We start from the raw sequence: 23748 nt of genomic DNA, 5'->3' as shown, positions 1-23748 counted from the left end.
ATTAGCTGCATTGCATGCCAGCGCATATCGTACGCGTTGGGCATTGGGCGAGCCCAAAACGCCTGAGCATCATCGCGAAGTGGCCCAAGTGAGTAAGGCTATCGTCGAGACTGACAGTGGTCGCGTAACCTCTACTATGAAGCCTGGCCGCAATGTTGCTACAAGCAGTGGGTGGAACTGCTGCCTCTGGCCTTGGAGCCTCATCTTCACGGGCTGGCGGCTTATGAGCAGATCACGTGTCTACATGCACTAAGCTACTTTGATCAAGTTCGTGTCCGCATCGATGTCTGCCAATCATGTGCTACATGCGTCTCCTTGCTGGCACATGTTTTTTTCATTCTTCTTCAGCCCATAGCGCTCGCCCTCACCGCATCCCCTGACGTAAACTGCAACCAGATTTTATTGTTGACGACATGGCACTCGACGCCACGGCAGGCAAATGATGGCTTTGGCGTGGGATGGTGAAGTCACAAGTGTGACGGACGGGATGTTTCTGGTGCCTGATGGAAAGTCACGGTAAAGGGCTGCAAGCGTCACCACGGACATTGATGGGCTCAGGGGCCAATCCGAGGCCGAGGAACTGGTCAGCAAAGATGTTAGACTGTGTGAGTGGAGAAAGTGCTGGCCTCGAAGGCTCGAACATCCTCACATGCATCCCAGGTGCATGCGGTGGGCACCTGCTTACGATATAGCACCGAGCCCAGAGAGGGGCGCCGAGCGCTTGGGTTGCGAGTGACGATTGCACGAGCAGCAATTTGGCGACGGGGAGGTTGATGACGCCCGCCGACAGACGCAAGGCATTCCGGTTTCGCCGCCGACGTTGTCGCTGCCACGCTACAGTGGTGTTCAGATTTGGGATCGATTTGCATAAGCCGCGCTGATCGCGAGACCCCCCCCCCCCCATCATCGTGGTAGGACATGGCCCCGCCTGCGGATGCTGTAGGTCTGACTCTTTGGGGCTAGACGTCGCAGGAGCACTCAACGGCGGCCGCGGCACAATTTTCGCAGTGCGAACGGGTCCGAGTTGATGGTGAAGTGCGCGGTGGCCGTGCTATTCTTGGGCCCGGCGCATTGCCATGTCCACCACGACACAAGACGCAGCAGCGCTATCTACCCAAAACAAAACAAGACGAAGAGGTGCTAGCGGTAGGCGTTGAGCACAGGGAGAATTGTCGGCCAGTGCAAATTGTGTCGTGTATAGATTCATAAGGCGCTGGAGCACTGTTCACAACCCAGGGAGCTCAGATGACAGCAGCTCATGAAGGCGCAGCGGACCAGTAAGGCCGCTACTGCAGGCGCACCAGAAGAAGACGGCAAGCCGGGTTGCAGGAGAGGCGACTGGCGATACGTGGCTCACTCCCCTCGCAGGTGCAGAGGGTGGTCCCTGTGAGCGTTCATTGGCCTGGACATGCTGGGGACGCATGAAGGCGCTCGATTTGTGCACCAGCTCTGCAGCGCTCCTGCGTCGAGAGTCATGAGTGGCAGTCACCGCAAAACGCGGGCTGGGAGTCGACGTTTATGACCCACTAACTGCAAGAGGCAGAGTTTTCATAGCACATGAGTGGATAGACGGTCAGGTAATGAACCATTATTGCAGGTGCGGCCTTCGGATCACGACGGTCTTGCTGGCTCGCCATTGCCAGAGAGCCCCTTCGCTGCTAGGCCTCGCTAACGGTGTGTGGTCGAATACACCCACATCACCGCCCTCTGCTCTCCCCATCCTCACCCTCACCCTCACATCCTCCTCGTCCTCCCCTCCCCTCCTCCCTCCCCGTCTCCCCCATCTCCCGCGTCCTGTCTTCGTCGCAGGCGTTGCTCGTTGCGACACAGTCCCCAAGCCCCCCCAGCGGACGTGCGCTTCCAATCTCGGCTGTCCGGCATCCCCAGCCCGCCCACCAGCATCACCCGACGCTTGCTCTGTCTCGCTGGCTGTGCAAACGAGCAGTGCTGCACACTCACGGGTAGACCTGTCCGTCTGGCTCTGACACCCAACGCCTCGTCACCTCCGCCACCTGAACACAGGCTGCGTGTGCATTCCTCGGCTCTGGTTCTGGCCTGTTCTGTCTGATTGCGCTCCGTTTCAACCTGCTTTTCTTTTCCCGCCAGTCTCCAGGGACCTCGACTCTCCGCGACATCATCATCAACAACAACGACCTCGCGTCGCCGGATCTATTGACTTAGCCCCGGCCTGCCTGTGCTCCATCACCCTCGAGCTGCACTGCACCTGTCGACGCACACTTCGCTTCCGTTCTCGCCCCTTCTCTGCCCTCCCATCGCCTCCGCGCAACAAGCACCCGCAGCGCGACACATTGCTACCACGCACCAAACACTTCCCCGGCGACACTTTTCCTTGAATGAGCACATCTTTCTAGAGGGTCCGTAGGCTACTCCAGAGGCGGCGCGAACGAGAAGACTGTACGTCAACACCAACAGATTCTGCTAGCGACACAGCTCGCTACCAGACTCTCTCTTTATCCTACAACAACTCATCGCTAACACTACACCAGGAGCCTCGCCAGTCTTCTCTCTGCGGCGGTTCAACACCATCATGCCCTCCTTCTACCCCCGGCATAACATGCCGCGGCTCTCTCCCCAGGAGTTCGTCCCCAGCTACCACTCTGCCTGTGGCGCATCATACCCACCGCAGCAGCCTGCGTACGCTGGCCCTACGATCCGGCAGCAAGATGATGGTTACGACTTCGCAGACCGCTACGGTCAGCTGGCCATCGCCATGCCACCCATGTACCCGCAGGCCGGCACCTACCTGAGCAATGCCCCTCCTAGCCTTCCGCCCGCGAGCTCATTCTACGATGCCATGGGCGCAACCACACTGCCACCCATGCGCGCACAGTCCGGCCACTCCATGGCAGAGGCGGCTATGCAACAGCAGCGCGTGCACGAGTACAACCAGCGAATGAACCAGCCGGCCAAGGAAGAGAAGCCTGTCGGCGGTGTGTCGGCGAAGCTGGATTACGACATGGACGTTATGACCGACTTCGTCTGCGAGACCGCCCTACGACTCATCACGCCTGGTCGCATGATGCCTTCGTCGTTCCGCAAGTGGGTACACCAGGTTCTCTGCGCCACGCGTCTGCCCTCTGCCACTATCCTGCTCAGCATGTACTATCTGTCCAGCAGGATGCCCATGCTAGCTCACGAGCCCAAGACCGACACCCACCTGTTCCGTCTCCTCACTATCGCACTAGTGCTCGGCAGCAAGTTCCTGGACGACAACACCTTCATCAACCGTTCCTGGTCTGAGGTCAGCGGCATTCAGGTACACGAGTTGAACGAGCTTGAGCTCGAGTGGCTTGTAGCCATCAAGTTCAGGCTTCACCGCGATCCTACGGAGCAACACGGTTGGACATCGTGGTCAGAGCACTGGAAGGACTACCAGAACACCGCTGCTGCGCGTTCCGGCCGCAGTAACAAGCTTAGCCCCATCGATACGTCGGTACAGCGACGCTCGTTCAACCCCAACAAGCCGCTCCCTCCTCTACCGATGCAGCAGGCCTACACTCCCCCGTACGACTTTGTACCCAAGTCGGCCCAGTCGGCCTACAACCCTCCAACCTACTCGCAGTACGACCCATGGCGGTCCGCTAGCGAGCACTCTCCTGCGTCAGCACCCACCACGGGCCCGACTACCCCAGAGTACTATGGCACAACGGGAACCTGGGCTCCGGCCGAAGGTTACTCGCGTCGCACCATGTTCGGTTTCCCTCCCTTGTCTCAGCCCGCCTCTGCGCAAGTGCTTCAGCAACAGTCCAACTACGGCCCACCCGCCTACTCCACACAGTACACCCCGTCGGCTTGGAACCAGCATGGTCTCAGCTGCGGATGCGCCTACTGCGTGCAGAGGCACCCGCCCTACTACATGGCACCTGGTTACGGGCCTCAGGCTGTTGCCGTCTAATCGGACGAGCACCATGGCGACATCGTCCACTTGACCTTCCACGGATACATATTCGACACCCCATTTCAGCGCTTCATATGTTCAAAAGTTACTCTTCTATTTCGCGAAGTACCATGGCCTACCTGAGCCCACCCAGTTCCGACCACTGGATACGTTTGGCCACTTCGATTTCCTCAAGCCTAGACTACCGGACTTTGTCAAGGCGCAACTGCCTCGTTCCCTCAGCTATCTGCAAGCATATTGGTGCGCCTCCGGATCTCACGAAAACGCACAAGGCTTGCGATCATCTTGCATGATAGATTTCACTGGTTTCCTTTTCTTTCCCTTTCCATCACTCTTTCCTTGTTATCACCGGTATCACGTTTTAGACTTTGGTTTGCCCATGGTCTAATAGGAGCATGTCAGCGAAATTGTGGGTTACGGCGTTTTTGCTTTTCATTCAGGTGTCATATCGCACCTTTACGATGTTCGTTTCTCTGGCGCTGCCTCAATGTTTACGGGGTTTGCTTTTTCTTGGTTTACGGATTTCACTTCTCAGGAGTCGGCTTTCGCTTCCAGCATGCGGAGTCACCCCATGCGACCAACCCTTCGGCAGCGACCATAGTCATGCCAGCACTGGAAGGCCGCTTGTTACGTTCACGACTTCTTTCCTGGATCCTCGCCTTCCGCTGTAGTCGGGTTGTAATTAATGGCACAAGATCAGCGATGGGATTCGCTTTATTTCTTTTGGAGCAGCGGAAAAAAATACCTCTTGCTTTATCTGGTTTCTGCACCGGGATTGTTTTGGGCTACGGGAGGGAAGATTTGTTTAGTGTATAACTGCGATACAACGAGATATCCTGATATTGGGGATACCACCAGAATGCGAAAAAAAAACATCCTAGAAAAGCGATACACTCGCACAGGAAACGACGAATCAAACTCCACTTCACCTGGTGATCATTGTCCCCGTTCTGTATTTAGTAAATCGATCCGTCCTGCTTGTGAGTAAATTCCGTTCACTTCGTTTGAGCAGCACTGTGATGATAACCACTGTAGTTACATCGAATACAACTTGTTGTTTCAGCTACTTCAGCCCACCCTGGAGACAGCCTTGTTCGTTGCCCTCGGTCTCGTCCCAACAACAGGCATTAGATCACTCGACTTCGTATTCTTTTTGGAAGGGGGCATATTATGCGCAACGTCTTGGACATACAATTCACACATCAGGTGACAGTCTGTCAGACTAGATCAAAAGGCACAACAAACGTCGAGCTGACCATTTTGACTCAAAAGTACACATGGTTTGTTCGTTGGTCTGACAGGTATGTGGTCACGATGATGAAGATAGGCTTGGAGTATTAGATTCGATTCCAGTGATATCTGGTCCAGTCAAGATATGCCCCTGCGGCATTGTTGCCGAACATGGCAAGTTGACAGATTTCAGAGCGTGGCATCCATTAGCGATATTCGGTATGATTGCCACATTCCAGTTGTTGGTCCCCATGGCCACTCCTTTGAGGTTTATGCTCCACTCTGGCTTGAGAAAGACCATCTTACATGCAAGCGGTCAGCCTAGACAAGCATCAGCTAAACCCGGAGTGCGCGAGTGATTATGGTACCGATTATCAGGAATGACGGTAGTTCTAGAAGCTGGAGGCTGATTGATGCATGTGATCTTTCTCTACGTATTACAGGTGGTTATGCAGGCAACACGGGCTTCAACGGTCCAAGCTACCACATTAATGGTGTGGCATCTTTGAAGCGATGCTACTGGTGCTAGATCTGTAGCATGTATGGAGAGAAATCTCGATATCTGTTATGATACATTGTGCTGTGTCTCCGAGGAAGCTTTCAAAGCTTTAGTAGTGCAGATTTAATCTACTATGCGATTTATGCATCATTCCCTGGCCGAAAACTTTTTCTTTTTCTTTTCCATTAGTTCATTCGAGCCTCATCCACACCCACATCTTGAAGGCAGCGCCCCTTGAGTTGGTGTTCGTGGGTATTGTCATTGCATGATCGTCTCGAGCTTCTACAATAACGCGCTTGCTCTCGCAAATTCCATGCCCATAGCCTGTTTTTATTACACCGTATTCTTTTCTTGCGCGAAAACATACCCACTTACAACTGTTGTGAGCTCGTCTCGTCTATCGCCTGGCTGCTGCGCACACCACGCGCTGACTATGCGGAGTTAAGCAGCAGCCCCGCGCCCCAAACGCGTACTCTAGGTACCAATAAGACGGACGAAGCACCGTGCCAGGTCGATTCGGCCGCGCAATGGTGCGTATTACGATCGCACAAACTCTACGAAGTGCCCACACAGGCTCGATTGTGTTTGAACTTGAATGCACGCCGAAACATGTCGGACAAAGAGACTGGTTGATCGTCCGGACCCGATGTTGCCTTGCGGGCTAGCCATTAGCGAACATGCGCCATGACTAGATGATGCATCATGGCCTCCACGTTAGAACAGTGGTTATCTCCGTCTGGCGCAACTTTTACTCAAAGGGTATTGTGGCTATCGCAACCGGACGTGGATGCGCATGACAATACTGCCTCGCTGCTTGGAGAGCTCCTGCATTCTGCCGCCTGAGCTGAGTCAGGCGAACCTATATATCTGATGTCGCGCCTGACGCCCTCTTCTCGTGTCATGCGCCGTTTGTTCAGTGAATTACGGAAGAACCGGAAACTTGGGAAATACCAGAGCTTCGGGCAGACACCACGCTTTGGCACTACGGTCACAATGAGCTCAATAGGTGGCGCGAGTATCAGTGCAGGCCTCTATGCTGCGGTAAGCAATCCGACACAAATTGCTGCTAAACCTGAGGAAGCGGATGAAAAGAGGCATCATCTGAAAGGCGGAAAGGGGTTCACGAATCCATGGGATAGCTATGTTGAGATAAGCCCTTGGGAACTGCTGGTCAAGGGTATGATTTGGTAAGTCCGCTCTTTGGCATTGTCGTAGAAATGCGCTGCATGCTGACACTCGATCGTAGGCGCAAGATTACGGGTCAAGCCAACAACCCAGACACATCGCCTCCAACCGTGCCAATCCGCACACCAGAATTCCTTCCCTCGCGACAGACGCCAAAGTTACGTGCAACATGGCTTGGTCACGCATGCTACTACATCGAGTTCCCAGGCGGCTTCCGCGTCCTTTTTGACCCTGTCTTCGAAGACTGTTGCGCACCATTCAACATCAAGAGCCTGAAACGCTACACACCTCCTCCCTGCGAGATTGAAGACCTACCGATCGTTGACGCAGTAGTCATAAGCCACAATCACTATGACCACCTCAGCTACCCGACGATCCAGCGCCTGCAAAAGAAGTTCCCTGAGGCGCACTTCTTCGCACCGCTGGGCAACAAGGCGTGGTTTGAGAAGAGCGGAGTTACAAAAGTCACAGAGTTGGATTGGTGGGAGAGCAGAGATGTCAAATTGGAGGACGTGTCGCAAAAGGGCAATAGGGCAGGTTCTGTTTCTGTGGTGTCCCCAGACGCGGGAGGAAATGGTTACATAAAGGCAACGATTGGTGCGCTACCTTGCCAGCATATCAGTGCGAGGACACCGTTTGACAAGGCCAAGACACTTTGGGCGAGCTGGAGTGTGGAATCCGGTGGTGCAAAGGTTTACTTTGCTGGGTACGTCTACCTCATCTCTTGCCTGCTTATACTAACATCTCTACAGTGACACAGGCTACCGCACGGTGCCATCCGGCATCCCCGCCACTGAAGATGACTACTCGGCGGCCTACTCTCACCTACCCACATGCCCGGCCTTTTCTCAAATCGGTCAACATCGCGGCCCCTTCGACCTTGGTCTAATTCCTATCGGTGCCTATCAACCTCGCTGGATGTTCAGCAATGTACATGCTAGTCCCAAAGACGCTGTCAACATATTCGCGGACACGAAGTGTAAGAGGGCGCTGGGAATGCATTGGGGCACGTGGGTATTGACCGAGGAAGAGGTCATGGCACCACCGAAAGAGTTGCAGGAGGCTTGTAAATGGAAGGGCATAAAGGGGGGCAAGGAAGGCTTCGGGATTTGCGATATTGGTGAAAGCACCGAATTCGAGTCTGGAAACGAAGCAGGGAGGTGAAAGCGAAAGACTTCTGATACTGTGGCACCGCATGATACCCAAAAGCGTAGTTTCAAGTGCAAGGAGTTGTCGTTGGGTAGGGGAGACAGACATATAAAGTAACGACCTCACAGCTCTGATACGACATATGTTGCTTCTGTAGCTCATAACCGTCACTCGCAAATGAATGTGCATGACTGTCGTAGCGCTCATCATCCATTGATCTACCACATCTTCCATGCATACTCTAGTTCTGTAATCAGGAATTCAAGTATCCTGAGTCTTCTGCAAGATGACCTTGATCATCTCATTGCCCAACTTGGTCGCCTCTGGGAACCTCGGCTCAAAGTATCTTTGGATCTCCTCAAACTTCTCGCGATAGCCATCAAAGTTACCCAGACTGACACGCGAGCTCCAGTCCCTGGCGGCGAAGGTGAACTCCAAGTCATCGGCGCGGAACGTGTTGTCATCGATGGCCGTGTCGATGGCCTCTTCGAGTAGCGTGGGGTTGCAGAAGAGGTACTCTGTGATGCCGAGCCACATACGTGAAGGCTGGATATGTGTTACTGAACCAACTTGCAAATTGTGAGGGGAAAATGAGTAGAAGTCGCAAACTTACAGGTGTCGAGCAGATCATATGGTCGTAGGGCACTATGCCTAGCTTCCACCAGCAGTCTACCATGGCGAGTAGACTGAGATGGTTATTCTTGAGCTTCTTCTCAGGGATCGTGCCCAAGGCGAATCGGTCAAGCAAGTCATCTCGCAGAAGCAGCTTCTTACCATCCTCATTGTCGCCAAAGACGGCCTTGCGTGCAGTATGAACACGTTCACGGAGTTCGTCCCGCTGCCCAGCGAGCATAAGCTTGAACAGCTCGGTCACTGACTCAGCATACTGCTTAATCTGCTTCTTCGCGTCTGGATTGAGAATTGCAAGACCTGCATAGACATGCCACTTGTTAGAGTAGATGCGGAGGGTGATGTTCATCTTGACGTTCTCGATACCGCCGACATAGCGTGAGCTGTCCCACGGAAACTGGTTGTTCGCGAACCATGCGCCACCCATGCTGAGGAAGGCGGCATGGGTAACAGCTTGCGTATCCGCTGTAATGCGGTCATGCTGCTCGGCAGAGAGATAGACGTGCTTTGACCCAAGGCAAGACATGACGTCTTCGACGAATGCGAAGTCGGCGTCTGAAGCCCGGTACTTGATCAGGACCAAGGGTTGCCCTTTCGGATCTATACCGGGTCCATGGAGAGAGTGCACCGACACGATGCTAACGTCCTTGGGAAGATGCTTGTCAAAAGCATCCATCTCTGGGGCTTTGCATGAGGTCTGACCTCCGACTATGGCGCCAACCTTGGTAGCTGAACGCAGGAATGAATTAGTGGTAACACGGTTCAATATCAGGAGACGGCGTACATGGGCCGAAAGTCCTCACGACGGCATCGATGTTCTTCGCCTCGACGCTATAGATGATGAAGTCGCTGCAGCGGGACACGAGATGCCCATTTTGCATGATCTCAACGTTGGACTGGCGCAGTCTCAGCATGCGTTCATTCATTAAAATATATAAAAGTGCTATCCTACAAAGTCCCGGAACTCTGCTACTAATGTATCAAACTTGTCCGGCAAATCGCAGGCGTGAACCCTTCAAAGACAGCATGTCAGCGTGTTCGATGGGAGGAGTCGATCTGTGAGGCAACTGGTTAGCAAAGTTCGCGTCATGGTAATGAACAATGCGGTATAGTTGGTTGTAGTTCAGAGGTGTATAAATTAAGGTAGCGAGAATTCACATCATGGACGGCAACATGCCCAATTACTGCAAACCAAGACGGCAGCAGTGTGGACATGCGCCATACTCGAGCCAAATGCACTCACGGTCATCATAACGGGGGAAGGGTGCGTGTGAGGGTGCAGGACTTACCATTTGCAGAAGGCGCTGGAGCTTTGAGCCATCAGTTGCGCGAATGCACTCACTTCCATCCAGCTGTGCTCAGGCGGCGGGCGTACATCTTGCCCATGTCGCCCATGCCGATAATGCCGACGCTCTTGCGATTGTCCATGGTTGTTGTCGTGTCGCACGCTCCTGTGCGCGAGTGAGGTGGAGGAAGTCAGCCCATGGCGAAGCGATGGAGGACCTAAAGATCGCTTGCGGCTGCCAAAGAAAAGTTAAGTAGTCGGGCTTGGCACGCTAAGCACGGCGTTTCGTTGCTCCGACACAAGCGAAATTCATCACCCACCAAAAGTTCGACCTCACGATCGCCGCCAGCGTTACGAACCGCCAGTCACGTCAAGAATCCCCTCAAACCGCCAACATGCCTCCCAAGCAGAAGGTCGCCCGCGCTCCCCAGGAGAACATCCAACTCGGACCCCAGGTCCGCGAGGTTCGTGGACAAGCAGGCACTGGAAGACGAGAGACGATGAACTGACAGCCGCGCAGGGTGAGCTTGTCTTCGGTGTTGCCCGCATCTTTGCCTCGTTCAACGACACATTCGTCCACATCACCGATCTTTCTGGCCGCGAAACCATCTCCCGTGTCACCGGTGTAAGTGCAGACGTCCAGGCTGCATGCGACGTGCACTAACGAGTACAAAAGGGCATGAAGGTCAAGGCCGACCGTGACGAGAGCTCTCCCTACGCCGCCATGTTGGCAGCCCAGGATGTTGCTGCCCGCTGCAAGGGTAAGACGGCCTGGAAGTCATGAGCCAGAGTAGAAGCTAACTTGGTCAGAACTCGGCATCACCGCTCTCCACGTCAAGATCCGTGCCACCGGTGGTAACGGCACCAAGACCCCCGGTCCCGGTGCCCAGTCCGCTCTCCGCGCTCTTGCCCGCGCCGGCATGCGCATTGGACGTATCGAGGACGTTACCCCTACTCCCTCCGACTCGACCAGAAGGAAGGGTGGTCGCCGTGGTCGTCGTCTCTGAGCATGTGCGCAAGTCGTTTGCTCAGTGGTGGGATATGGCATGGCATGGTATGCACGATTTATGGTTTAATGACCACAATCAAATAAAGTCGCGGGGAACGGCGAATCGCCTGGTCTCCTTGTTGATCTTGGCTTCTCCTGCGAGATAGTCGAGCGAAATCAACAGAATCCTTTTTAGTTCGAAAAGGTTTCCCGACAATGAAGTGCTTACTGCTGTGTTGCTCAAGAGGTTTGAACATTACGATTACGACTGCTTTGGGTATACTGTGACGGACCATGTTAAATGTCGACAACCTGGATGGGATTGCCCAACTCCCCTGTATTTCCAATTGTTTGGGCCGCGTTGACCATGATTGTGTTGGGGCTCTGTCCACCCCACACGCGATCCCACAGAAGCTCTCTTATACCACGGTATGCGACCCTGACGATGTTCCACCACAGCTTTGGATTGAGTAGGCCTCGCGTCCACTTTGATTTTATCGAAAGCCCTTGCACATAGGCATCATGAGCTTTATCCCAATACACTACAGTTCGCCCAGCTCCCCAGTGTACATGGCCGAAGACATGTAACGTAGGTTTCACCCGTTTGACCTCAGAAAAAAGGTACTCACAGCCGATTCCTGTCGGTAATGACAAGTCCAGATGATACTTCGGTGGTGTGTGTGTGACCAAGACGTCGACATCCTCAGGTACAGTTTCTGACCATGCATCTCGACCTCGTTCGTACTGGAAAGCATGAATGTCCATTGGTCCGCATGCTGGAATTTGTGGTGCGCCGTAGATCCGTATCCGTCTCTGGTTTTGTTCCGCAGTGAGCAGGGGTGTTGTTGCATCCGTCTGAGCACCATGCCTACGCTCGACCCTGATCGTGAGGCTCAACCGCCGGTGCTGCAAGTAGTGTACCCTCCTCCAGTTCAGCTTCCCTGTTCTCTGCTCCTCAGACAACGAAGGTCGGGTCCTTGGGTCCAGAAAAGTGTCGTGATTCCCACTGACGACGACAATCTCTCTATGCGGCAGTGAACTCAGCCAGTCAATCTGTTTCTGTATCTCCGCTACGCTTCCACCATTTGTCATATCCCCGGCATGAATGAGCAGATCGCCTTCCGGTACATCTTCGGGTATATGGTTGTGCGTATCAGAGATGCAGACGACTCGAACAGGTGGTTGCTCTAAGGGCTTCGGGGCCGAGCGAAGGTACGCGAGAAGGTGGTATGAATGGTAGAGCAGTAGCTTTACGGGGGCCCGGAATAACAGAGCGACAAAGGGCGTGCGATCGAAGTCTGATTCAGGACGATACCAAGGATTGAGATGTGCGAGAAACATTGCCGGGGAGCGAGAGGCCCATTGGCTGTCGTACAGCTTGGTGGTGACGGTATGCGACGCGCTCGCCTGACCAGGAACCATGTTCGCGTGGCTTCCTAGCGTGGCTGTGTGGACCGCGGCTTCCTTCGAGGCACACTCCCGACTCTCCTCCATCAGCAACAAGCCTGTCTTTCGTGGCACCAGACGAGTTCAACAGGACACCCCTCAGCCACAATTGCAGCCTTCCTCACGCGTAGCAAAACGCCATCGCGTTACCACCTTGACCGGACTTCACTAGCTCAGACCGTTTGATTAGCCTAGGACATACAGATGGCTTGCAGCTCATGACTATGGAGGCAGTGTTGGTCACAAATCAGGCTGCGCGCGCCTGCATGTCAATGTCCTATATGTTCACGTAGCCCTAATGATATGCCTGAAGCATCAGCCTTCTCACTCTTGGACTACTGCGCACATACTGTATTCATCTCATTGCTTTCTGTTCTTCTCTGGTGAGATCCTCCGTGTGTCCTGTTCAAGGGTCCTTCCATACAGCAATCGCCTATCTATCAACAGAAAAAGATGGCTGAGCTAGCGATTGGAAGCGTATCCTTCTTCTTCCAGGTGTTCGCAGGATGTATACAAGGTCAGTGCATATATCCAACGACATCCCAGCAAAGCCTAACATGTCTTATAAGGTTACGAACTGATCGCGGACGCTTGTCATCTCCGCAAAGACTGCCAAGCTCTTCTAGTTAACTTCAAGGTCGAGGAACACCGACTCCTCAACTGGGCAAAGCTTGTACAGCTTGACTATCGAGATGACAAGCTAGTTTTGAACCATATGTCGAAAGGTCTGATCATCAACATCATGGAGCAGCAGCAAAAGCTTCTCTTCTCATTCGGTCGACTAGACAAGAAATACCAGAGACTTACGAATCCTCTCTTGGAGGAAGCAGCTGAAGAGTTTGTCCTGCAAAATTCCGATCGGCTGATCGAGAACGATACCGACGGCTGTAGCGAGGGAAACGTAAACTCTGTCCGGTTCCCACCCACTGAAGAGCTGGTCAAGATGTCCCTCAAGTTTGTGCAACAATTCAAGGATGTGCCCAGGAGACTCAAATGGGCGACGTTCGACCACCAGAAGATGGAAACGCTCATTGCGAAACTGGCCAACTTCAATGACAAGATGCATGAAGCGCTAGACAAGGCTCAACTGGATCTTCTCATTGACATGCAGACACGCACTAATGATCAAATAGTCCTGCTGAACAGGACTATGTCGCAAATGGTTCAAATCTACCAGTCTCAGCAGTTAGAACAGATCAGCTCCCAAAGATCATACTCACTGCTAGAGATGGACGACGCCAATTGCGATGGACCAATTGATAGCGGCGCTGTCATAGCTCGCGGCGCCTCACACCAGCCTCTGGCCGCTCTCGCCCAGCAAAACTTCATTCACCTTGCTATCGAAGACTCTCACGAACACCTCACATCAAGCTACGCACAGGAGATCAACATGCCAGATCTCCCAAATGACATCCGCGATACCAGGCTCCAATATGCTGACGTACGCCCTCGGCAAGGCGCCCAGTTTCCTCAAGAAATTGATGAAGGTGTACGTACGGAAGCATACTACAAGAAAACGCCTGTATGGATTGAATGGAAAAGTCCTGATACCTCCGGTCCTATGCAGCAGGATGGTGCAGTTGATGCTAAAATTCACGCTCGTGTCAAGAAACTAGCTGCTTTGCTCAGTAAGCACAACAGGACAGTCAGGTTCAGAGCACCCTTCTGTCGCGGCTATTTCATTGACGAAGACGAAGGACGTTTTGGTTTGGTTTTTGAGAAACCTGCATCTGTTTCGATGGATACTGAGCCTACATCTCTACACGCGCTCATTACTACCCCTGAAAACGACATACCTTCACTGACAGATCGCATTACGCTCATGCGCCTGCTTGTCGAGACAGTCGAACGTCTACATGCAGTCGACTGGCTACATAAAGGCCTGCGCTCCGCCAACATCCTACTGTTTCCCAAGAAAGGGGGTAAAGTTCACAACGGCCGCGTTACGGAAGGCGAAATCAACTATGCGGATCCGTTCGTCAGTGGCTTCGACTACTCTCGCCCAGCTACTAGCGACGATATGACTGAACGACCTCTTGACAATCCCGCCGCAGACATCTATCGCCATCCTTCTGTACAACACAAAGGGAACCGTGAGGACGCGGGCGGTCGGGAGTCCTACAAGAAATCCTTTGATCTCTACTCGCTCGGTCTTGTCTTGTTAGAAATCGCTTACTGGAAGACCATCGACCAGCTTCTTTCTATTGACCTTGAGAACGCCCGACCTAAGGATACCTGGGGTGTTAAGAAGAGATTATTAGAGAAAGAGCCACAACATATTCGTGGCGTGAAAAGTCACCTAGGTAATACGGTAGAAGGTGTGATCACAGCTTGTCTTCAGGGTCCCGTGGCATTTGACCTCGATGAAGATGCAGATGAGAAGAGGGAAGTTGTGGCTGCGCAGCTACAGAGAGCATTTGGGGAAAAGGTCGTAAAGAAATTGGGAAGTATGAAGGGACTATAGATTTCTGTTCCATTTTAGGGGGGGAGTTGCCCTTACCTTTTGGTGCAGTCCCTCCCTTTCCACACTGCAGTTGCCGACTTAGCCATGGCTACCCTTATCATGATGATTCGCTAAGGTTCATAACTTTTTTTTTTCGAACTTTGATTCGATTTCGCAAGAAAGAATACACATGCGGAAACCTATAGCCCATGCGTCCTGTTGGTGATGACGACTCGAAGCTTGACACGAGACCGACCTGATTAGCGGGGTGAAGCACAGCGTTAGTCTGAGAAGTTGGACAAAAAAAAGGGGGTCTGGTCTTAGGGGTTGAGTTTGTCATTGTATCGAAGAGGGTCCTTCAATGTCGCTATTTCGTCCATCGTCAATCATATCTATATCCATGAGCAGTCACCCATGATGCCGTCCATCGCTCCTCAACTGGTTATGCAAATATCCCTAAAGTACAAACAGTCTCGAATCGAAGGTGCTTTACATATTGTGCTTCTTCAGGTACTCGCCGAGCTCGACTACTGAATTGAAGGCGTTGGGAGTCTGAATGGTGTCGGGGTGGTGGGCGATGATGACGGCTTGGCCGGTCTTGTAGGCGACAATGCCCTCCTTGCCCTGGAGTTGTTGTCAGTACTCTGCACACTATGTTGTGGTGGACTGTGTCTAGTACGGTACCTTCTTTGCCTTGAGCGAGTCATCGCCTGCCTCGATGGTCATGTACTTGACGCCATTGATCTTGACACCCTCCGAGATGGCCTTCTTGGGCTCTGACTTGTCGCCGAAGGACCTGGCGATGGCAGCCCTCTCCTCGGCGGACAGCTAAACCCCGTCAGCATCAGTGCATCGTGTATGCGCTGCCAGAGCCTCGCATCTGAGACGCTCGCAGCGTCTGGCGCGTGTTGATCGGACGACGTACCGAGAAGTCGGGGGATGCGGCCCAGGTAGTTGCGCCCTCGACGTCGCAGATGAGGGCCTTGTCGATGTTGCCGGTGCCGACGAGGCTAGATGGGAGCATTAGATATGGACGGTTACTCGCTGCGAGGTCAAGCGTACCTGGTGTCAACGTATGCTGTGTCCAGTGTTAGCTACCACCTCTCCGAGTTGGCGGCGTGAGTTGCTTACCTTGCCAGGACATGTTTACGAGGGGTTGATGTGCGTGCTGTGGAAGCTTGTAGTGATGAGAAAGTGGAAGAGGGGTGCGGCGAAGGGATGCAGGTACTTTTGACTAAGCAGAGGAAGAAGGTAAATGCGGTGAGAGTGTTCAAGGCTGCGTTGTTGGGCTAAAGTTGCGATTTGATAGTGGGGCTGTTTTGACCCCGCCTCTCGCGATCAAATCTCACAGACGCCATTCACTCCTCCAATTTCTACATGCAAACCTCTGAGCTTCCAAATCTGACGACTCGTCACGCGTTTTTTCTGCGCCATTATGCAGCTGTGTGCCGCGTGGGGGTCGATACTGCCCTTGATGCCTAGACGTAAGGGAAGTGAGCGCGCCCCATTTAGCTATGTCCACCGCGATACCCGCCTAGTAGTATCCGCCGGTCTCTGGGGTTGACAACGGATAGCGGGTCGAAGTGTTGGCAATCCAACAGTCGGTCCAACTGCCCAACAGCAGCAGACGTCAAACAAAACAGGCAGAGTCATTCACACGTCTAACACGCAGGCTACCTTTTGACCTATTCAAGGGCAGTCTTTACCTGAGATTGCAGATACGTAACATCGAGCCCCGCGGGGGGTTGATACGATAGTTACTGAGGGCTACGCAACATCCGGGTGTTCACACTGCATTTTGGTTTCATCTCCAAGTTCGGCCCTTTTTTCTTCAACAACGTCATCTCACGTTCACTGTGCTGGCTATCTCTGTTGTTGTTGCGCTGCCGTTCCAGGACTTCTTCCGCTCGTCACGTGACAGTGCCAAGACGAGCGTCCAGAAGCTTACAGCTAACTACCCAAAAGTTACGTCGCGTTTGGCGTTCTGGACAGAACAACACCAAATCTAACCGATGAATGCACATTAACGAGCATAGAAACAAGATCTTAACCACGACTCTAGTTGCGCCACAATCCAAAGCATGCCGTCTCGTTCTCCGTCTCCCGCACGCTCACGCACGCGCAGCCCTTCTCGCGACAGGTCGCGTACGAGATCACTCACGCGTTCGGCGCATTCAGTCTCACCGCGACGCTCAGTAACCCCGCGGTCGCGCACACGTTCCCGTTCAGTCAGTCGGTCGCGGTCACCTAGATCACCGTCACCAAGGCGCAATGGGCGGAGAAGCTACACACCGGACAGCAGGTCGCGTTCAAGAGGAAGGAGCTATACCCGTAGCCCGACACCAAGAGATGCGTTGCCAGCACCTAGAAGCGCAAAGGTAAGCAACTTTACTTTATTAAGCCCAACTTTTGTAGTTTGCTTCTGGTTCAGCCTTCCTGTACCAGAAACTTGCTCATGGCCCAGCAGATCGTAGTAGAAGCCTTGACCAGGAATGTCAAAGAGGACCATGTGCGTGAGATATTTGGCAAGTACGGCACCATTAAAGACCTCAGGATGCCCATGAATCCGACCTGTATGTTTCCTCCGTTCTCTTCACAGACGCGGGACTAATCGTGAAACAGTCAACATCAATCGCGGAATAGCCTATATCCTCTATGAAGAAATCGACGATGCCGAACGTGCGATTGCGAAGATGCACGACGCGCAACTAGACGGAGCGAAGATTCAAGTTTCAATTGTCCTTCCTCGACGTCGCTTCTCACAGACACCTCCGCCGGCGCGTAGAGGCCCACCACCGCGCGAGGACTACGATGGTGGTTATGGACGCGGTGGAAGAGGGCCCAGAGGTGGAGGTCCGCCTGGCGCATACAGACCACGACCTATGGACGGACCATCGCGTTATCGCTCCCCACCACGCCGCATGTCACCCGGTCGAGGACACTGGAGTCGGGGAAGAGGTGGAGGTGGTCGTGGTGGACAAGGGGGCTATGGAGGACGACCCCGGCCATACACTCGATCTCGCAGCCGATCACCACGGCGAAGCATGTCGCGGTCCTCTTACAGTCGGTCTCTATCCAGAACACCACCAAGACGAAGCGGGGGAGGAGGCTACGGCAGGCGGGATAGTCCCCCGAGGAGAATAGGCCGTGGCGGTGGAGGCGGGGGAAGGAGAAGTCCCAGTTACAGCTCCTATGGCAGCGACCGTAGTCGGAGTCGAGACCGCAGATGAGAGACGCGAACCCTTGGCTGCTATCTGTGGGGAAAGTCTGGTGCTATCTGTATGGTCACGTAGGAGAATATTCTTTTGGCCAGGATATCGGCAAACAATAATCGAAGGCCCGTTTCCCTAACCGGACTGAGTTCATGTTCACCGTATTGAAAATGTCTGCCCACTTGTTCACACTTTGCTTCGTCTTTTGATTCATCAAGTCATCTTGAGCTGAAACCCAGCTCCCTTCTCTTCCTCCTCTCGCCCTTTGAAGATGCTACTAAAGTCTAGACTGCCCTGTATTCCCCCTGGCGCCTCTCCCCTCTTCGGTGCATTTGGACTCTTCTTCCTCCTCCTTTCCTGTCCTGCCTTACTTGGAAACGTGGGAAACATTTCGGTGGGTTTTGGTTTTGGTTGCTCTTTGAAGTAGGGATGTTCCAAGACTTCTCGTGCTGTGGGCCTGTGGTCGGGGTTCAGGGAGAGCAGCGAAGACAGGAGTTCGATGCCGGATGCTGTTAGGAAGGGGAACTTTGCCCTGTTAAAGCCCGGGGCGTTGCGATGGTCGCGTGGTAGTTTCAGCGACTTGGAGTTGGGCAGACGGTAGAACTGTGGCCAGGTCTTTTCAGAGGGGAGGCCGCAGAGCGAGAAGATGAGGGAAAGCTCGTCGACCTCGTTCTTACCCTGCAATAGCGGTTCTTTTGCAAGTAACTCGCCGAATATACAGCCTACGCTCCACATGTCGACTTCGGTCCCGTAATCTCTCGTACCTAACAAGAGCTCTGGCGCACGGTACCACAGTGTGACGACCAGCTGTGTAAGAGGCGCATTCGCAGGCGGGACATATCGTGCCATGCCAAAATCAGCGAGTTTGAGCTGACCGCGGTTGTTGAGTAGTATGTTTGATGTTTTTAGATCCCGATGCATAATGAAGTTGTCGTGCAGAAACCCAACCCCGGAAACCAGTTGCCGTAGGAGCGTCTTGACTTCGCTCGCCATAAATGGCTCACTCATATCTTCTTGTAGCGTCTTGAGGTCATGCTCGAGAAATTCCATGACCAGAACACATTCTTGTGGGTCGTCACCCGATAGAACCTCTAGGAGATCGACGATATTGGTGTGTTTGCAGCGTTGCAGGATCGAGATCTCTCGTAACGCGGTGATTGGGAAGCCGTCTTGATTATAGTCCATTTTGACTTTCTTGTGGGCGACTACTGAGCCAGTGGCAATGTCGCGCGCTCTTGATACCCAGCCGTATGAGCCTTCTTCGATCTGGTTGAGGGTTTCAAAGTTTGAGACATGTCGGCATGGACCCCAAATTCCGCCTTCGAATTGCAAGAGCTTCCTCTCAGCTTGTTCTTCTTTTGGCTTCGGGGTGTGCTCATCATCGTTGTCTGTTGATAATCTTCGTCGCTTTGCGGGTCTGGACTCTGCCTCTTGCGCTGCTTGTGATGCTGCCTCCGCCTCTTGCTGTTTCTGGAGTTTCAGGCGCTTCTTCTCTTCTTTTTCCTTCTTTCGACGCGCCTCCTCGGCCTTGTCTGCTTCTTCATTCGCCCACCGTGATGCCATGGCTCTTTCTCTTTCTCTTTTACTCGACAACTCTCGTTCCTTCGACTTTGGGACGTTTGGTCGCTGACGAAGGGTTGTACAGGTCCAGAATCCTCGCGTTCAGTTTATAAATGAGTTGTCTGGTGTACTCTGATGCAGATCGCGTTGGATCGACGGGTAGCACGTGGGGAGCTTTAAATGATGGTCATAGCTTCGTTCATATTGGCGTTCCGATCTAAACTTTTTGTAGTTCCGAACGCGCCGACGTCATGGAACTTCGGTAACGCATATCGACATGAGGACGAGATCTCTGAACCTACTACAGACGGCGACAAGGTACGGTAGTTCGGGGCCACGAGCGATTTCCAGCCGAACAGCGAAATGCACCCCGCGATGGCTCTCCACTTCTACAAGAACTGATTCGGAACGGCAATGGTCTACGCCGCTTGCGAAGACGCTGGCTGAAGCTATCACGGTAGGAGCCCGTCATTCACTACAAGGGCAGTTCTAATGTTGGTTCCAGACGACGGGTCCAATCTCCGTAGCGGCGTATATGCGACAGTGCCTCACTCACCCTGAAGGCGGTTATTACACGAGACAGACGTCGAGCGGACAGGATCAATTTGGTACAAAGGGTGACTTTGTGACATCGCCAGAGATTAGTCAAGTATTTGGCGAGCTCATTGGTATATGGCTATATGCGGAATGGCTGGCCCAAGGAAAGAAAGAAAAGGTGCAGATTATTGAGGTTGGCCCAGGTCGAGGAACGTTAATGGACGATGTTCTGAGGGTAAATATTTTCGTAAGAAAAGAGAATATAGGGATTATTGACAGAATGACAGACTATTTCGAGCTTCAAAGCTTTTACTAGGAGCATTGAAGCCATTTATCTTGTCGAAGCGTCGCCTTACCTGCAGAAACAACAAGCAAAGTTGCTTTCCGGCACCGAGGACCTGAAGAAAAGCAGCATTGGACTGACTGCACAATGCAAACATATACCAGACTGCAGAATTGAGTGGTGCGAAGACATACGGCTTGTACCAAAAGGTACGCTTTGAACACAATTCGCCTGGTTGACATGGGATTAACAACATTTGTAGAGCATACTGCAGCCCCTTTCATCCTTGCTCACGAGTTCTTCGACGCACTCCCGATTCATGTCTTCCAGAACGTTGCACAATCTTCAGTGCCTGCCTCATCAACCATCATCACACCAACTGGTCCCATAAAACCCAAGCATGGAGTAACGACACCCAAGAACACCTGGCATGAGCTGGTGGTGTCACCGACCTCGCCGTATTCCAACCTGAGTGCAACTAAATCTTCGTCTGCCAATAAAGAAGATGAGAAACTGGACTTCGAACTGACCGTTTCGAAGACACCAACGCCACACTCTCTGTACTTGCCGAAACTATCTGATCGTTACAAGAAACTGGAGAAAACACCAGATGCAATCATTGAGATTTCGCCTGAATCTTTAGCTTACGTATCCGACTTTGCGGTACGGATAGGTGGTGACAATGCAAAGTCTCGCAGCGTCTCAGCATCTCAAAACCCTTCAGGCAAAAGTGCTGTCGAAGAGGAAAGCTTTGTGAAGACGCAGCCGTCAGGCGCAGCCTTGATCCTGGATTACGGCCCTTTGGATACCATCCCAGCGAACACTCTCAGGGGTATTCGCTCACATACCACTGTCTCCCCTTTTGCGTCACCAGGTCTGGTGGACCTCTCAGCTGATGTGGACTTTCTCGCTCTTGCAGATGCAGCCTTGGATGCATCTCCTGGAGTTGAGGTTCATGGGCCCGTTGAACAGTCCTTCTTTTTGTCGACAATGGGAATCAAAGAGCGCGCCGATCGTTTACTCAGGGCAGCGAAGGATGAGGATATACGAAGACGCCTCGAAACAGGCTGGAAGCGACTGGTGGACAGAGGACCGAATGGCATGGGTAAAACCTACAAAGCCATGGCCATTGTGCCCTACAAGAAGCAAGGTCCGGTCCGACGGCCGATTGGGTTCGGCGGAGATATCCCTGTATAATCCACAAGATAAAGTCCAATAGAGTCAGTTGTATTGATGAAGATACTGCTGTCTATTGCCTAACACGCATGATTAGAGCGCACAGTTGAATCGTATTTCTCATCCCAGCCTCACGTCTCTACCCGTATTTCTTTTCGTCGAATACCTCATCTTCTTCATCAGGCTCCTCTTTTTCCCAATTCTCAATCTCATCTGCCGCGAGCTCCTCATCAATTGTATCAAAACGGCCATCATCGAACGCATCGTCTCCGAACGCAGAGTAGATCGACTGTCGTTTGGGCGTTGGAAGCGTCACAGCGTCATCTTCGTACTCGGCAAAAGGGTCAGAATCGGGGTGTGTGTCTAAGAGTCTACGGTACTTTTCTAAGCGCTCCTCCTGCGTTTCGATGTGATTGTAGATTGGGTTGTCAAGGGGATCTACGTAGTCGGCACGAGCCGATGGACCGCCGTAGTAAGAGGCGATTGTATGCGTCGTTGCAGCAGATGGGGCATGTGTTTTGGCCGAGGCACGAGAGATTGTTGAAGGAGCTGGGTTGATGACGGCAGCTGAGCTCAGATCGTTTTTCATAGATTGTGAAGTCTGTAGAGGTCTACGATTGAAGTTGAGGGATGGAGGGATCAGGGCCGGGCAAGGATTAACGACACTCATGCTGTCCTCAGGCCTGAGGGTTTGGAATGATTCAACTGAGCTGCTCGGTCTTTTGGGCTGCTCTGAAGCGTCTGTGGGCGCGCGGACAAGTATAGACGGAGGCTGCTCTCTCAAAGCCGGGTGAATGTCTTGTTGGTCTTCAGGGATCGTATACGTCCGCCTTCGCATGCTAGGCATTTCTAACCGGAAACCCAGAGCTTTTAGTGGCGATTGACTCTTTACATCTGGGGGTCGGGGATTGGGACCAAGTTTCGGATCGAACAGTTCCGGAGTGGCTCTCTGTTCAGATCGTTGCAAGCTTGCACTGCTGGCTGCAGAACGACCAACAGGGGGCCTCTGAACACCCTCAATCGCATTCGAAGATCGTGGACCCGATGTGGGATTGCTTGTTTTCTGCGTCCTTTTTCGCGAATGTGAATGAAGCTGACGATGTTGCTCCTGCTTCCACTGAACGCGAAGTCGTTTAAGCTCTATGCCTAGATCGCTCGCTCTAAGCAATTCAGGATACCCCATTGTTTTCTGGACCCAGTAACGCATAAATCTAAGACGCTTGCTCTTTATGCTGTCCCAACCGGCAACGCTGCGGAGGGCGTCCATCGTGGTGAGTGTCTTGGTATTGAAACGGCCAAGCATTCCCACGAACAATGCAAAAAGAACATTATCGTTGGAGCCTATGCGCGCCATCATACAGGCTGGGCAATTATTACGTTGATAGTGCCATCTAGATCCACAGCGAATTGGCTCATGATTCGGTGGAGCAGAGGCTTCCACGTTGAAATCGGATTGCCACATTTGCGGCACTGGTTCTAGTTGGCGGATTTGGTACTTCTGGTTGGCTGTTAGAAGGCGGTCAGACATGATGAGTGGATAGAAAAACTTTCCAAGGGCGCCATCGAATTCGTGGCGTATCCAACTCCACATGTCATTGATCAAGTTTTGATTTAGGCCATTGTGTATGGAGCACAGGTTTGTAGAACCAAAGGAGAGCCGTGAGCAGCGCAGCCGACTGGGAAGACGTCGGATGGCTGCTTTGGTATGTTCGCGGTAATGCATCTGCTTGCGCTTGTAGCCCTCTTCTGTAGGAGCGGGCACTCTTCTGAGGATTCGGACAAGCCTTTTCATATCGCTGTTATGAAGACGGCGAGTCTCCATCTTGTGCAGAAACGAAAACATCGTAAATGGGTGTAACTTATCTTTATAGGCTGTGATGTATTATGGGTAAGTTGTAGTAAAGATTGTCGTGATGGATCTGTAGCGAGTATGGAAGAAGACAGACGAGATTAGAAATACTAAGAGGATCATTGCAGTGAAACACTGTGAGTTCACCCTTGACGAATGATATGAGCATATTACGGGTACACGTGAGTATAGTCTGTGAAAGTTTTCGGTGTATATATCATGGAGCGGATTGAGGAGTAAGGGTCTTGCTAGATGGAAGATCTGAATAGAACCAAACCCACCATGTACCTGTGTCGGCATCCACGGGATGCTTGAATGGAAGATAATGCTGGTGAGACAGATGCGAATGTGTCAGCT

At 52.7% G+C, this 23748-nt stretch overlaps 10 protein-coding genes across 10 annotated transcripts; 6 read left to right on the top strand and 4 right to left on the bottom strand.

The window, feature by feature from the left end:
* The first annotated feature begins 1678 nt into the window (after positions 1-1678).
* Positions 1679-4899, top strand: ACET3X_000922 (uncharacterized protein). The gene has a single exon (XM_069448272.1). It carries the CDS (start codon positions 2549-2551, stop codon positions 3914-3916), a length of 1368 nt encoding a protein of 455 aa, XP_069311164.1. The 5' UTR covers positions 1679-2548; the 3' UTR covers positions 3917-4899.
* A 1742-nt stretch (positions 4900-6641) lies between these two features.
* Positions 6642-7997, top strand: ACET3X_000921 (uncharacterized protein; the record flags this gene model as incomplete). Its single annotated transcript, XM_069448270.1, has 3 exons — positions 6642-6835; positions 6895-7539; positions 7586-7997. 3 exons carry the CDS (start codon positions 6642-6644, stop codon positions 7995-7997), a joined length of 1251 nt encoding a protein of 416 aa, XP_069311163.1.
* Positions 7998-8243: 246 nt separating this feature from the next.
* On the bottom strand, positions 8244-10040 carry ACET3X_000920 (uncharacterized protein; the record flags this gene model as incomplete). The annotated part of the gene is made up of 5 exons (XM_069448269.1): positions 8244-8528; positions 8596-9341; positions 9397-9508; positions 9565-9625; positions 9955-10040. 5 exons carry the CDS (start codon positions 10038-10040, stop codon positions 8244-8246), a joined length of 1290 nt encoding a protein of 429 aa, XP_069311162.1.
* Positions 10041-10292: 252 nt separating this feature from the next.
* Positions 10293-10904, top strand: ACET3X_000919 (40S ribosomal protein uS11; the record flags this gene model as incomplete). Its single annotated transcript, XM_069448268.1, has 4 exons — positions 10293-10361; positions 10418-10522; positions 10574-10658; positions 10708-10904. 4 exons carry the CDS (start codon positions 10293-10295, stop codon positions 10902-10904), a joined length of 456 nt encoding a protein of 151 aa, XP_069311161.1.
* Positions 10905-12784: 1880 nt separating this feature from the next.
* ACET3X_000918 (uncharacterized protein) lies at positions 12785-14795 on the top strand (the record flags this gene model as incomplete). The annotated part of the gene is made up of 2 exons (XM_069448267.1): positions 12785-12848; positions 12901-14795. 2 exons carry the CDS (start codon positions 12785-12787, stop codon positions 14793-14795), a joined length of 1959 nt encoding a protein of 652 aa, XP_069311160.1.
* A 468-nt stretch (positions 14796-15263) lies between these two features.
* On the bottom strand, positions 15264-15918 carry ACET3X_000917 (uncharacterized protein; the record flags this gene model as incomplete). Its single annotated transcript, XM_069448266.1, has 5 exons — positions 15264-15398; positions 15459-15602; positions 15700-15784; positions 15837-15852; positions 15906-15918. The coding sequence occupies 5 exons, from the start codon at positions 15916-15918 to the stop codon at positions 15264-15266; spliced, it is 393 nt and encodes a 130-aa protein (XP_069311159.1).
* Positions 15919-17229: 1311 nt separating this feature from the next.
* ACET3X_000916 (uncharacterized protein) lies at positions 17230-17918 on the top strand (the record flags this gene model as incomplete). The annotated part of the gene is made up of 3 exons (XM_069448265.1): positions 17230-17347; positions 17397-17512; positions 17562-17918. The coding sequence occupies 3 exons, from the start codon at positions 17230-17232 to the stop codon at positions 17916-17918; spliced, it is 591 nt and encodes a 196-aa protein (XP_069311158.1).
* Positions 17919-18199: 281 nt separating this feature from the next.
* ACET3X_000915 (uncharacterized protein) lies at positions 18200-19549 on the bottom strand (the record flags this gene model as incomplete). Its single annotated transcript, XM_069448264.1, has 1 exon — positions 18200-19549. The coding sequence occupies one exon, from the start codon at positions 19547-19549 to the stop codon at positions 18200-18202; it is 1350 nt and encodes a 449-aa protein (XP_069311157.1).
* Positions 19550-20081: 532 nt separating this feature from the next.
* On the top strand, positions 20082-21563 carry ACET3X_000914 (uncharacterized protein; the record flags this gene model as incomplete). The annotated part of the gene is made up of 3 exons (XM_069448263.1): positions 20082-20318; positions 20371-20575; positions 20629-21563. The coding sequence occupies 3 exons, from the start codon at positions 20082-20084 to the stop codon at positions 21561-21563; spliced, it is 1377 nt and encodes a 458-aa protein (XP_069311156.1).
* A 118-nt stretch (positions 21564-21681) lies between these two features.
* Positions 21682-22809, bottom strand: ACET3X_000913 (uncharacterized protein; the record flags this gene model as incomplete). The annotated part of the gene is made up of 1 exon (XM_069448262.1): positions 21682-22809. The coding sequence occupies one exon, from the start codon at positions 22807-22809 to the stop codon at positions 21682-21684; it is 1128 nt and encodes a 375-aa protein (XP_069311155.1).
* Between the last annotated feature and the right edge of the window lie 939 nt (positions 22810-23748).

Source organism: Alternaria dauci, chromosome 1, assembly GCF_042100115.1.
Source record: "Alternaria dauci strain A2016 chromosome 1, whole genome shotgun sequence".
NCBI classification, from domain to species: domain Eukaryota; kingdom Fungi; phylum Ascomycota; class Dothideomycetes; order Pleosporales; family Pleosporaceae; genus Alternaria; species Alternaria dauci.
The sequence above is the reverse complement of the archived record's forward strand: the minus strand, read 5'-3'. Positions and strand labels throughout refer to the sequence as shown.

Excerpts from the sequence above, each read along its gene's own strand:
- ACET3X_000922 (XM_069448272.1), top strand. The coding sequence starts at position 2,549 with ATGCCCTCCTTCTACCCCCGGCATAACATGCCGCGGCTCTCTCCCCAG.